We start from the raw sequence: 14898 nt of genomic DNA, 5'->3' as shown, positions 1-14898 counted from the left end.
AATGGAAACCACTTTTCACTGTGGCACATAAACCCATAGACTGGAACCTGAGTGAAAAACAAACCAACCAACCCAGCTTTCAAAGTAAGTGGAGTAGCAGAATAGACACGTGGGTTACTTTTACACTCTAGGCTAAGAATCTATCATCATGCTATAGTCAAAGCAGCTTTTCTGTTCCCATAATCAAATTTCTATAACAAATGTCTTGTTCAACCCTTCACAATCTGCTTATACGTGGCATAATCTCCTCAAGCATATAAAACATTAAGATTTTCCATCGGTTGTTGAAAATGCAGTGAGTACTGTAGGGAAAAGAAGGCAGAAAGAAAAGAAAAAAACCCAAAAAATCAAACCTAAACTCTATAATATCACATTTATCACTGTAGGTGAAGTCACAGGCATCTCTAAACAGCAGCATTCACCTCCAAAAATAGTATTTAACTTGAATTTGAATAACGTTTGAATGAACGTGAACTTCGTGCAGTGGTTAATGGATGCAAGGGCTGTTCAGTTCCACCCTCAGTCAGCTAAAACAGCCATTTCTGAGAAAGACATTTGCCAGCTTCTCATCTGACCTTTAAAGAGAAGCCCTCATAAAATTTACTCAGGCCTTCAAGACTACAAATCGTCACAGCTCCACAGACTTTTAGGCCATCAACTACTTCACAGAGAATGGGCATTTCATTTACAGTGGCAGACTTCCCTCTCCTGCTTCTCCGCCCCACGGTGAACTGGCCCTGCTCTTTCGCAGTCCCTTTCCCTGAAGAGGCCATTATAGCCCTTTGAAAGCTCCTTACTGACAATGCTTGCTGAGAACTTTTCCTAAAGCCAGTCTGTTCAGGGATACACTGATTCACGCAGCCCATTTAAAACTTTATACAGCACAAGGCAAGTTACTCATCAATTAAAAATAAGCATGCTCTAGAAGCACAGGCCAAACCCCATCACTGCAAGGTCATATTCATTGTTTATTCCAAGGGTTTAAGTGATTTGGGTTTGTTTCACTGATAACAGTGCTGACAAGATCTTTGGGTTTGGGGTATTTGTTTTGGTTTTTTTGAAGCTTGTAGCAGTTATTTTTAAAAGCATTAACTATGTGATTCACTAAGCCCTCTTCTCTGTTCCCAGACAGCTTTATCCCTAACTCCTTGTTACTTTTGATAAAATAGGCACTTTTGCAGGAAGGCATCCCCTTATCTCAGAATGGTGAAGCCATCAGTCACATCTATGGGGGAGAATGGTAGCAAGGGAAGAAATTGTAGCAGGTGGGAATAAACAGGGATAACGATAAGCAGACAAATATTCACCAACAAGAACACAATTGCCTTGAAAAAGGAACAGGATGCTTTTCCAACACAAACTGCCCATCTCAAAGGGGAAAAGCATGCAGGAGAAAAAAAAAATAAAAAAGGTAAAACTCCAGCAACTGGTCTTGTATCCAGTTTTTAGGGAGACTCATTCTGATACTCAAGGAAAATGAGCATGCAAATGAAATCAGCATGCCTACCTTCCCAAGTCCTATATTTAAGATGTCTCAAACACATCATTTTTTTATAGCCATATTCCACTCTATAATGACTGATTTGCTACATTGCTGTTGAAAACACATCCGTAAAAGAGGAATTTTAAAAACTAGACTAATAAAGACAAACCTGTATCTTGTCCTCTGCCTGAGGTAAGATATGAGATAGTGAGCAAGGACTGAGGATAGAGGGCAGAAAAAACACCATTAGACTTTTTCATTCAGTCAAATCCTAAAAAATTCCTGCTCCTGCTGTTTTCTAAATATACCTAGACATACCTTCATATACCTAGATATGGCCTCCAATAAATATGATCATCTTTTATAAAATATCTGTTTAGTCTTAACAAAGCAAAAAGAAGTGTTTATGTAATTTTCAAGAGGTAAGGAAAACTTAGTAAATGCATTATAAACTCACTTTTGCTTTAGCACTCTGTGATCAATTAGTTCTTCATTTTCAGCCAAGCACAGATGTTTTTCTTGCTCCACAGGACATGAAGAATTTAACATCTGTCCATTGGTAGCCCTGAAAGGGGGGGAAGGAAAAAAGAAAAAAAAGGATTTAAGTATTTTCACTGTTGGGTTTTGCATAGCTTATAGAAAAGAGATATTTTAGGGTTCTAAAATACTGGTGGTAGAAATAGAAAAGTACAAAAATTAACATCTTGAACAGTCATGATTTTACATGATGCTGATGTATCTTAATCAATCTTTCAGTTCGATTACCAAACTCTGACAAAATAAAAGAAAAACTGTAAATACTGCTGCCTAGTGATATTCTAATTACGACAGTTACAAAACCCAAGAAAATAAACCTTCTTGGTTTTGCAGGATAGCTGCCATCTTCATAGCCTGATATCTCCTAATGTAGTTTCAAAAGGGAGTTCATTACCCAGTGTGCAAAATCTAAGAAAAAGTCTAGGAATGCAAGACATTGCTTTTAATACAAAGTTGCACAAGTTCGGGTGCTAGGTGAGCTAGCACACATTGGTAGTTTCCACAATCAGATTTATACATGATTACATAAATATTAATTTGTTAACTTCCAACCCTCTAACACTGATTGGACGGTAATCTACATATTGATTACACAATCTTAGTGGTTAACTAGGCATGCTCACTGAGGAAGGGCCTCTTCGTGGGCTGGGGCACCTGGTGTACGGGGTGTGATTTTTAGTATTATAATGAAGGTAGTTCGCTTAAGGACCCATCTTTGGCGATCTGTTCAACAAGTATCAGATATACCTTGATTGCAAGAGTCTTGTGTTGCCAACTTTGCAGGATGTAATTATTCTTCAAAGTTGCCTTGTCCTAAGCAGCAATTTCTTCAGTTAATCGTCCTTGATAGTTCTTTGCATGGGATATTCTGAATCAAAATAATGTGTGCATTCTGTTTCTCAAGAATATGACAGACTGTTAAATAAAACCATATATCCATATGGTATTTGTTAGTTAGCTTACGCATTCTGGTGACAAAATTTGATAACACTAATCTCTGGGAATAACTAACCATTACAATATGCAAGGGGTGGCATGAAAGAGTGATTCATGCAGTATTGTAAGGCAGTTTCTACTCAATCAGAACCTTGAACCGCTGTTTTCTCTGGAGGTTAAAGTCCATCTTGAACCTTCAAGTCAGTTTTGTATTACTCCAACCACTGTAGAAGATCCCCAGATGCCACCTTGTCTCACATTCCGCTGTTCTTGATCATTTGCTCCAAATCTAGCCCATCACTAGCACCAAAATCTCCAGATATTCACTTTGCTATGTGCCAGTCCAAATCACTGCTTTGCATTTAACTTTTGTGTCCACATCTCTCCCTTCTCATTTTCCTGTCATTTCTTCTTCTTCTCTTGTTGGTAGAAGCCAGCATCAACAGTTTTACCTTGCACTGCGGGAAAGGCAGAGCTAAGATAGGGGCTACTGTTACTGACTACCAAGAATTCATGGCAGTCAAATTTTTTTTTTTTTTTTTTTTTTTTTGGAGAGGGGAGGAAATAGCTTCTTTTCTGAGCCTCATCTCTTCAGAACCTCTGAACTCCAAAGATGCTTTATAAACTGTTCCAGCCTCAGCTGCAGTCACACATAAAAGGCTATTATTGGAAGTGACATTAATGTTTGCCAAGTTTATGAAGGGAGTTTCCCCTTTTCATGCATCAATATTTTTCAGCTATCAGGTTAAAACAAAGCAAAAAAATATCCAGTATGTTCTCTACATGGCTCCCAGAAACAATCAATCTTGAGATTGGAAAGCATCTTGGTATTTACCTGGTAACATCTATGTGTGAGGTACTCACGCACAGAAATACAGTTTCTACTGCACGACCCAAAACGCTTCCATCTTAACAGCAACAGACTAGAGATACTATTTCTGTGTCCTAATCGAAACTGCTAGAGACGTTAAGTCACATTTGGTGTCCTTTCATGAGTCTGTTACTTCTACACAGCGTCCACCTACCATACTCACAACTCTACATTCAACCAATGACTTTATTTCTGTTTCCAGCAGAGAGCTGAGCACAATTCACACACAGTTAGAAGGTGGGCTGAAGACACCAGGATAAAGAGATGGCTGGCCACGAGTGCACCAACAAGCACTGGGCTAGCATTCATGCGAGAAACATAACAGGGAAATACTGCTGACAACTCTTGGAAGCTCCACAGCAGTTTCAGCTGACCCAGGAGACTGCTATAGTGCTGCTTTCTCCCTTGCCCTGAGCAGTGCCTTCTCCACCCTGGCACTGGTGCCGGCAGGGCGAGCTAGTTCTGGGAACCAGCCTGACTGAGAAATAATTCTGCAAAACAGAAAAGGTGGTTGGTTCTCACCCAAGCTTGAGCATCACAAAAGAAAGGCTAGGAACACGCAGACTCTTTTCACAGTTGTCCCCTGCCACTGTGGGACCACAGAGTCAGCTATGGGCGCTGCTAACTGTGAACCTTAGTGCAGTGACTTTGCTCACATGACTAAGATGACAAGTCAGCCTAAGATCACTGAGCAGTAGAGGAAACATGAGGTTACTTCACATATATCAGGGATCTATGAATTTTTGGTTTTTCTCTTCTGTGTCAAAACAACTTACAAAAAAATAATGTTATTACATTACTTCAAAACAGTGACTTCTACACTTTATTCTAGTCATAAGTCCTGGAATTAGGTCAAAAGAAAGTATTCTTACAGGATTTTTTTTTAAGATGTACCGAACAGACAAAATCATTTCAAAGTACATCACTAAGGCACTCCAGAGTTAAAAAGTGAGTTACAGCCACCTGCATATGAGGATACAGCTTTTAGTTTTGTAATAAAAGACTGTTTTTACTGTAGGAGTTTTTTCATCATTCTATACCCCAAACAGCATACAATATCTTGATATTTTTTTACTTATTCTAAAATACATGACTGAATGCATTTCTTAAACACGCTTGAATTTGACACAGAAAATGTTTCAGAAGCAGCAGCTTATTTACCTAGCTTCCCTGTAAATAGAGGGACACCAGCATCTTACTTTCCAGGCAAGAAGACTAGGTAGGGAAAGATTTTAAGGTAAATTATATACACTAACACTTGAGATTTTCAGCATTTGATTTTTATTTGGAATCCGCAGAACTTCACAGAAAAGCTGTGCCCTCACAATACTGCAGCCACATGCTCCTTGTGAGATGCTAGCACCTGACCTGCAGGACTGGGGAAGTACACAGGGAATGGTCACATCAGAGATGCAGCCTAGCCAAACATCCCTGACAAAGTCACAGACAAAATCTAAATATTCAAAGCAACATTCAAACTGCCCTGAGCATAGGGACGTGTTTTCTTCTGAATGCCCCTGCTGAAACCACTATGTATCTACTGCACCGTGGATGAAACGCAAGGCCCACACGCAGCAGTCTTCTTCAGAGCAGGCACTTGCTCTACCTCCATAGAAGGAGCCTCCTATAAATCAAGCCAGCTAGGACCCTAGTGCAGAAAACCAAGGCTGGCTGTGATTGCATACTTCAGGTCTATACTAAATCCCACATGCAGTGATATTGTCTTCTTCCTGCACCCTCTCAGGACCATTTACCCAAGGGGTTTCATAAATACTTCCACACGGACAAGAGGGTCATGCCTTCTCTACCCTTGCACTGGTACCAGCAGGGCGAGCTAGTTCTGGGAACCAGCTTGACTGAGAAATAATTCTGCAATTTATTATATTGTCCACAAGGACAAAAGGATTTATCGATATGAGCAGTTTAGTTCTGCTCATGAGTGCAGTTTGGTTGAAAATAATGCCGTCATCGCCATTTACCACGCTTTGGTTTGCAATGTGGAATCATCTCAGAGTGCACGACCTGGACTCCTTTTGGTTGAAAAGAGAATGCTCTACAGATCTACTCTTGCTGGGCTACTACTGTGTACTAATGGAGGCTTAGTGCTAGAGTCCTTTCCTTCAAACAAGAGCATTTTGCATCTGTGACAAGGCATCCTCTACTGTCAGGTTTCGTGGGCTTAGAAGAGACCACTCAGAGCTCAGGATGTCTCTCCTCAGTCGAAGGGAAGGGAAAAAAATCCTACAAGATTTACTATAGATCAGAATGGAGGGGAGGGACTGGAGGGAACCAATCAACACAAAAGCCCCAACCAAACCACACCAAAACACCAAATGTAAAAAAACCAAACCCACAACCTCTGCCCCCCTCCCCTCAAGAAACCCCAAACAAACAAGAAAATAAACTGTGCTCAGTGAAGGCAGACTCTGTGGAATTTGTTTTCTAAAAATCTATTTAGTTCCACACAGTGGGATTATTAAATGCTTACACCTAGATCAAGTCCAGAGCTTCCTTTGAGAGACTGAATGTAAATACACCTGTGACACAAATACTATCTCTGGCTAAATCATGATTTTACACCAAGACCTGCAAACATTTAGAAGTCCTTCAAAAGCTTAGTGTCTCAAATACAGAAAATCTTAGCTTCAGTAAATGTTTGATAATGCTTCAACTAAATGAAAACTAGGTCCTAGAACTGGAAATGAAAAGCAGTTTAAGATTAAGTAACAGTGTTGTTCAGGAATGTTGATGTCCTGTTTCAAACCCCAAGGTAATAACCTTATTTTGCATTTCACATGCTGTTAGAGATATCCAAAGTATAAAAAACAGTTTAAACTTACAGCTAAAGAGCTAGTAAATAGCAATTTTAAAATGCTCTGAAAAGAATAGAACTATACACAGACTAATACTTCCTGTGCCACATACAAACTCACCCACTGATTACTTCTGGAAATTTTTGAGCTGTTTCACAACAGTGTGTAAGGGATTCTAGCCCACTTTTTTGCTGTTGGTATTTATTAATCAGGTCCATCAGCACTGCCTGGTGCCCAATCTTCTTCACCAGCTGCTGCACCATACGATCATTAAGAGCCAGAAGAGCTGCTCCATTTACTTCTTCTTCTGTAGATTGAAAGGGATTAAAGAATTACTGTAAAATAACTTTATAGTTACAGTAACAATCTATATGCCTAAAAACATTGTGAAGGACAGTTGAGAGGCAAAGATGCTTTCCACTGCTGAAGGTCAACTGCTGAAAAGATGATGGTTTAGCTACTGTCCTTTCCCAAGCATTGCCAGGAGTCATAATCACTGGCCAAACACCTTCCCCTGACAAAAAGCCAAATACGAAACATAAAGTAGTCAGTTCACTACTTCTGCAATTCTTTCAATCAGGCCTTACTTACACCACAGCAGACTTACTTTGTTAATGAAGGAAAGCAAGATTTTTAAGAGAGCACACCATAAATAGCCAGTTCACACAACAGTTTCTCATGTACTCTTTTGTAGAGTGTTTATATACTCAGACACAAAACATTTACACACTACAGTTGCATTATTTCAAAAGATTTATACAATATAAAATCGTCCCTTTCAGCCTTTTGAACTGGCAGCTCTGACTCAAGGTGCAACTATTTACACACAGGCTTAGTCTCATCCCCCCGCGTTTCTCAGACGCTTCATAACAGATCGGCAGACTTATCCTGATTTATCGGATCTGTGTCAGTTCTCACCCTAGTCAGAATATATATATATATTCATGCTCCAAACCAAGGTAGGCAGTGCTAATTAAAGGCACAGAAAGAAACACTAAGCAAACCCCACACAAACAACAAAAACACTTACCACGAAACTTAGGAACTAGTTCTCCTAAATTTCTCTGTCTCAGCCAGTTGCAGACTTGATCAACTGACCAATTTTCCATCTTCAGGTGTTGCAGTGCTAAATTTCACCGTGAAATGAAAAGAAAGGATTACTTTTATGCCACGGCTCTGAACTCCAGCAAAAAATGCACTTAGCAAATAATGTTACATTTACATGCTCTGAATAAAAACAGCACAAAATAATCCAACTAATGCCTGTTACAAGTGGCAGTTCCCTTAAATCCCTTTCTTCACCTCCTCTCCCTTCTCTTCTTTCCCTCCACTCTGAGCGACAGCCTTGCTCCTTAAAAAACATGACCTGCTTCAGTACCATTAACACCCAAGTTTCCACACAGAGAAGAAAAAAGGTGTGAAATTCACCACCACCACACTCATCAGGAAATGGCTGACATTCTACAGAAAGAGAAGAAAAAAACAAAACCAACCCCACCATCAGGTAAGAGTCTGTCACATAGAGGTTTATAGTAAATCAGGTACCTTAACCCTCTCTGCACCACCAAGCAGCTACTCAAGCAAATACTTAACGCTCCGTTACCAGCAATCAGAGGCAACAAAGGTCCTGGAAAGTGGAGGGGAGGTGACTAGCCCAGTTCCTTGCTAGTCCCATCCTTCAGGCTCCAGCACTCCTGGGGAAGATGCAGTGGGCTGGCAGGGAAGGGGCCAGCGGGGCCTGGGGGCTGGGGGCCTGGGGGCTGGGGGACCCCATCCCCCGGGCCAGTGCCCTGTGCTCCCGCCGATGGGCTGCCGGCAATTGCCAGGGCTGTACATCACACACCAAAACCAACAGCAACCCCCTCCAGAGAAGACCTCTCATGAAGACAAAGCTGGTCCCACTCTACCAACTCCTTGACAGCAGAAAACTCTCTCCGGGGGTGATTTTCTTATCAATGTGTTTTAGCTCTACCAAATACAGGAGCACCGAGCATTCCATGGCTACGCTTGCAATCCCTGGCAAACACCGTTAGAGGAAATTATTCCAGCAGGTTTTTCAGATGAGAACACGAGTGTCTGGCATCATTAGCCAAACATTTCCTTTCTTAAAATACATCCATGCACATACCCTGAGCCTGCAGGGAACTCCCGGCTAACGTGAGGATTCACCCACACAGACCTCATTAGGATCTGGTCCACTGCACCACAAAAGCTAAGTGCACCATCCTTGAATAAAAACATTCCATTTTCATCCTTCAGCAGCAGAGACCCCCCAGACAGATGCACTTCAGCTTGTGCTCTTGTGCCACTGGGCTTCAGCAACTTAAAAGGGTTAAGTTTAAGAGGAATGTCTTTCTGAATTACATGAGTGGATTTAATTTGATATGACAACAGTAGCCATACAACTCCTCCCCCAGGCTAAGCAGCAACAACAGGGTGTGAAAAGTCATTATTTGTTGAGAACTCTGGTGTAAATGAAAAATCACACCTTCCTGTCACACTTCTTACTTCCTTGCAAAGAGCAGGGCACAAAAAAAAAAAAAAAAAAAAAAAAAAAAAAGCTCCAAAAAGCTGAAAGATAAAACCAAATGCAAAAATGTTGAAAGATAAAACCAAATGCAAAGCATAAAGATGCTTGCCTTATAAATCAAGGAGTGTAAAAGTAGAGAGATACATTAGTAGAGAGTAGAGAGTGGAGAGGTCACTACTTGATCCTGTAAGAAGACTAGCATCCTAGAACAGCCCTGCTAAAGCAGAAGCAGACAGCTGGTTACCGATGTTTCAAAAAGTGTCAAGTGAACTAGGGCCATGCACAACAATGTGCACATTCAGCCCTGTGCGGCGAACTCTACAGCAAAATGTTCATCTGCACAGGGCATTGCAGGCTGTACGCTTGTGGGGGGAAGGACGTGATGACAGTTTAGCAGCTGTTTTAAAAAAATCAGGTTTAAGTCAGTATAAGGATCACTACACACAAATACTTTGAAATGTTTCTCAGAAGTGCTTTCACTTACTTGCATATACTATAGAAAACAGAGCTAGGAAAAGAGCACACCAGTCTTCTAGTAGCGTTATGGAGGCAACAAGAAAGACTGAGCATGGATGTTGATATTTGTCTTCATTAATGCCTCTATTTATTATGGTAGCATCTAAAGACTATCTAGGGAAGGGTTCCCTGTGCTCAGTATTGTAAAACACAGGAATATTTATATTCTTCAATCAACATTTAAAGGTCAGATCAAAAAAACCCAACAATGGCAATAGTTTGAAGACAGACAGCATTTTGGCAAATTACGGCATAACTTCAAGTCAAATTCAGAATAGTTCTAAGCATGAGTGAACCCTGCCTGTTAATAAATACAGCCACTCACTGAGATCCGTTTCTTCAAACACCTAGGGTGAATGTCCATTATTAGGATGTAACCAGCCCTGGTTAACGAAATGAATGAAAATTAAATTTCTCTAGGATGAGTCAGGACAACACTTGCTTTTACTGTAAAATCTTTCCAGACCAAAGGATGAAAATCTTGGGTTTTAATCAGACCAAGCTAAACACCTATCTGTGGTACAGAATTCTGCTGATGTAGTTGGTTACACAATGGCAGGAGATGAGGTTCCTGACCAGCATGCCTCTGCTGGCAGATCCACACTGCGCCTGCACTGATTTACCATGCAGCTTGTCTTACAAGAGGATATAATGAGCTACCAGCAACTGGAATTGACACTTCTAAGTGAATAAATCTATATGTCAAACTATCTTAGATAGGAAAAGTGAGTTATTACACCTACTTTACATGTCAATTTGTGGAGAGTCTATGGCGTCACAGACTACAAATACCTAGCCTTTAACAGGCCTCTACGTGGATGTTACCGAGGTTGGAATTAAGGTTAATCCTAGTACATTTTAGTACAAGAATGAGAAATGTGATGTGTGCACATCTGTACGTAACAGCTAGGTAGGGCATTTTGTACAGGGCCAGGTCTCAAAGTTGCAAGCGTGATGAGTAAGGAATCAGTGCATACCAAAGATATAAGCAAAGTATCCCATGTACATTCTTTGATGCTCTCCTAATTTGGTTTTGTCTTTGTATGCATTACAGATACTTCATTTTTCTTTCACTTACTACCAATCTATTTTAAAAATTATTAAGAATATATTCAAGCAACTTTATAGAAAGCAGAATATGTCATCTTGGATCCAGTGCTGAGCTATTAGGAAAAGAGCATCAGTTGTCCATAAACCTTTTCAATACCGTATAGGGAAATACTCCAAGAAAGCACTCCTGTCACCTTCCCCACCCCCTGAAGAAAATGCCAGCTTATTGCTGACATGTATCAGGCACATGCTAGCATGAAGCACTGCACTGAATGCTCACAGAAGTGGCCGAAAGAAGCAATATGAAGGTAGGGAAAGGAAATTTGAATACTGATGTAGGAGAAAATCTTAAAGTGGAGATTTCAGTTCTCATTTCTGTGCTATTGTAGAGTAAGACAAATGCAGCTGCAAGATCAGGGGACACACAAATGTACAGCAGATGCAAGAGAAAACCTTTATTACCTGAGTAAGACTATATAAGAAGATCTAGGAAGAAAACATTCACAACCATTACTCAGCTGTAGATAAAGGGGAACAATCCAGACAGCCCTTCTAAACCTTGATCAGAGTTTAGGGGAGCATCAAGGATTCTGAATATGGCTGTCTATTGAGCTTATCAAGGAGGCAAGTTCCTCTGCTGTAGGAATTAACTCTGAAGAATATAATAAAAAATCAACTCTTTACATGTGTTTCTGATTAAATATGCCATTTCTAGTATCCAAGTTTTTACTATATGGACTTTCAAAATATTTTCATCCATACCATCTACAGTGCTACTGGAAAAATGAGCTCTCCCACTTCAACAAAATTCAACCCAAGTACAAAGTTCTCTCTGTTTCAGCTGTACAAATTATTTGGTAATTTGAAAGGAAGAAAAGAAAGTTGATTTGACTGTGTTTTAAGGTGATTTAATAGCATGTGGATCAGACTCTGTCCTTGCTATCACTGGCAACAGCGCACAAGCTATGAGAGAATACATGGAAGAAAATGTCTTTTTTTTTTTTTTAAGAACACAACTTCTGGAAATTAAGCCACTGCAAAATCAAACCCTTTTATATTTAACTTTTAGAACACTGTGTCAAATTAAAAATACAAGGTTACTGGATATTGAGAACAGGAAAAAAATCAAGTAAAAGTTAAAAATTCATGAATCACAAAAATGAAATCTCATATACTACAAAGAAAGGAATCAGACTGAAGATCTTCATTACAACACAGGGACTCCTCCAGAAAACTTGGGAAAAAAAATTCTTCTTGTAAGTGATATCACCCTTATTTTTCCTTCCTTCCAGAAGTATAAATTTCTCACCAGGACCATCAGTATTGTTGATCATGCCACTGCTGGCTTAGCTCCTGCCACTGAGCAGTGCAGAGACCTCTGACACTTAAGCCCTGCAGTCATAATCCAGCCGTCTTCTTTGCAGCCATCTGTGTGGTCATGCAATCTGCAGTGCAGCCTAAACAGAAAATGTAATTTTTTTTGGTATACTGGGTTTTGGATGTATCAATGTCTTTAACCAACTCCCTGGCCAATTGGGTGAAAATAGGTGGTGGAACCATATCCCTAGATTGATAGTTGTTTACAATGCATTATAACAATGAAGATTTCTATGTTAATGGAGCATTGGTTTGTAAAGTTAGGCCAGAAATACAAACTATGAGTAGCAGTTATTCCAATAAAACAAAAGGAAAAAAATTAGAAAAAGTACCCATCTCCTTTCCCTCAAATAATTTTGCTCGAATTATACTGGCTCTACTGCTTGCAAGGGTACTCTCACTTCCATTCAAGCTTTCCTGGTGAATAAGACTAAGATGTGGAATACTCAAAATAATGAAGTTAATCCATTAATTACTGAGAAGGTTGGGTGCAAGAGTCCATTATTTGCTTGCTCTACTCTTAAATCAGTTCACAGAGCTGAACCAGCAGTCAGTCATAGTGACCTTCTTTTTTGTAAAAAATTTTAAGGCTAGCTGAAAATAACAGCTTACCAAGCCTATTCTGATGAAAAAGGCTTTGTGGCAATTTCTAAGTGGTTCAGTTGGCAGGTCCTCAAAGGTGCTAATGTTTGACAAAGCTGCTCTCTGTTGTTCCTAAGGGGGGGATGCAGAAACATTTTTAGCCCGGGTAACATCTAGAAAGTGATGTGTATCTTTAAAGTGAGTCTGCATAGCTGGACTGTGACATAGGTTGGGGTTCTCGTGTGGAACCATATGGGTACACTGCATTTACACGGTTGCCTCAGCAAGTAAGTGATCTACACAGCACTTAGACCTTCAATACCCAAGAGGTGTTATAAAATACATCACTTGAATTTTGCTCACATGCTTTAATTGTTCTTATTCTGTATTACAGCCTGCAGTCCAAGTAGGATTTTTCAGCCATGTTTAAACAGGGAAGCAACTGTGGGATTGTTACCCAGTGTGCATTAGCTGAATCACACACAGTCGAGGTATTTGTTTATTTCACAAATCTGAGCAGAGAAGGGTGCTAGGTGATAATTAGCAAAGCTAGTACACAGATCTTTACAGTGTTGTGATATTTCTACATTTCAGTTTCTAGTACAATCATTCCTCTTAAATATCATTGGTTACAACTTTCCTCACTTTAGTTTAAAGGTATAGTCAAGAATTTTTACTACTCATGTTCTCTGGGTGGTGGTCTTCTGGAAGCAGGTAGCTTTTGATGAGGAGGTGTGTTTTTCTGTTGAAATTAGTGTATAATGAGGATGGCTGACTTAAAGATCAAAACATTTAACAACTCTTGCCAAATTTCATGGTTTGCTAACTAGGTTCATCCATCTCAGGCCCTGTCTCCAGGCCTACTCTTTTAAGTTCCTCTTCATAGGTAATTATTTCCTATTTTGTTTTGACAGACATCCTTCTTGAGGTTTTCTTGGCCTTATCTTTTGACCCATGCAATGTTTCATATTATATCATTTGCCTGTGCAATGTTTCATCTTACCTGACCAATTTGGTTAGAATACATTTCAAAGTGGAAAAAATATATGGGAGGATTTGTCCCCCAGAACTCCATACTTGCACTGTCCTTCCAGATTCACAGGCACTGCAACAAACATTTGCACATCTGTTTAAAACAAGCCTTGCATCAATGCACGATTTCATCAGGCAGTGACTCAATCATGCCCAAAGTCAGGATTTGACCTGTCACTGAGAAGGGTCTCCACTAGTCTCTGTGAAATGTACCGTCATCAGGCATGGCCACATGTCTGAGATAGCCCAGCCTCAAAAAGAGCTACTAGCTAGACGCAGAAACGTTTACCAGGCAGCAAAGAAACAAGAACCTCAGGAAAGTTTTTGAATTCTCCTGGTGTTTGATCAGCTCCATGAATAAGCCAGATAGAGGAGTGAGAGTTACTGGGAAGACGTACACGGGAACCACTGAACGCACTGCCCTCATCAGTAAAGACAGATGACTGCACACAATCAGTTTTGGCCAGCTGGTGGGAACGTGTCCAGAGGTCTTTTCTCAGGTGGTCACAGTATAACTGGGAAAACTTGAGCTTGCTGCACCTTATGAATACTTAGTAGGATGCTCACAGCTCCTCAGCACTTTGAAAGAATAAAGCGATGAGTGTGTTTGATGCACAGGAACCCGGTCTGAACTGCTCAGGTGAAGATACCTCTGGGTTTTGTTTGGCTCCCGCTCAAGGCAGACAGCCATGGGGTGGCTGTGGGTAGGGCTGGTCTCTCCTGCATTAGCCCTTCCTTCCTCCTCCAGCGAGCTGCGCAGGACACCCCTGAGCAGGAGTCACGCACCTCGGTAAGAGATACAGATTTCTTTTAGGTATCACTGAGCCAAAGAGCAGAGCACTGCCGCTAAGCAGTGCATGCTGCCGCCTAGCACTTCTGAACTGATATTTTAGCATGATTGAGGATTGCTGAATAATACGGCTGCTTACCACTGACAGTACTCTTCCTTCAGTTTATCCATCACATGAATATGGAGATGATGATTAATAATTAAGTTTTAACACATTTCATGATGCACATTCTTTGTTTTATATTATTAATTCATAATGATGGATCCAGTCAGTCATAAATTTTTGTGTCAGGCAATTGTGTTGGCATATGAAGCTAGGTGAGGTAGGTGTGATTAAGCTGGATGGTGAAAACAAAACGGGCTGTTTCGTAGGCCTATTTT

The 14898-nt window shown here is 40.4% G+C and overlaps 1 protein-coding gene across 1 annotated transcript in view; it reads right to left on the bottom strand.

The window, feature by feature from the left end:
* SAMD3 (sterile alpha motif domain containing 3) overlaps positions 1 to 8058 on the bottom strand; it is a 41815-nt gene extending 33757 nt beyond the window's left edge. The window contains exons 1-4 of the mRNA XM_056343166.1: positions 7943 to 8058; positions 7671 to 7766; positions 6761 to 6947; positions 1941 to 2048 (exon numbers count right to left, since the gene is read on the bottom strand). Of these exons, the coding sequence (XP_056199141.1) occupies positions 1941 to 2048; positions 6761 to 6947; positions 7671 to 7766; positions 7943 to 8021 (470 nt within the window). The 5' untranslated portion in view covers positions 8022 to 8058. The remainder of the gene's footprint in view (positions 1 to 1940; positions 2049 to 6760; positions 6948 to 7670; positions 7767 to 7942) is intronic.
* Positions 8059 to 14898: the final 6840 nt, after the last annotated feature.

The sequence above is a fragment of the Falco biarmicus genome, chromosome 6 (assembly GCF_023638135.1).
Source record: "Falco biarmicus isolate bFalBia1 chromosome 6, bFalBia1.pri, whole genome shotgun sequence".
In the NCBI taxonomy this organism is placed as follows: Eukaryota; Metazoa; Chordata; class Aves; order Falconiformes; family Falconidae; genus Falco; species Falco biarmicus.
The sequence above is the reverse complement of the archived record's forward strand: the minus strand, read 5'-3'. Positions and strand labels throughout refer to the sequence as shown.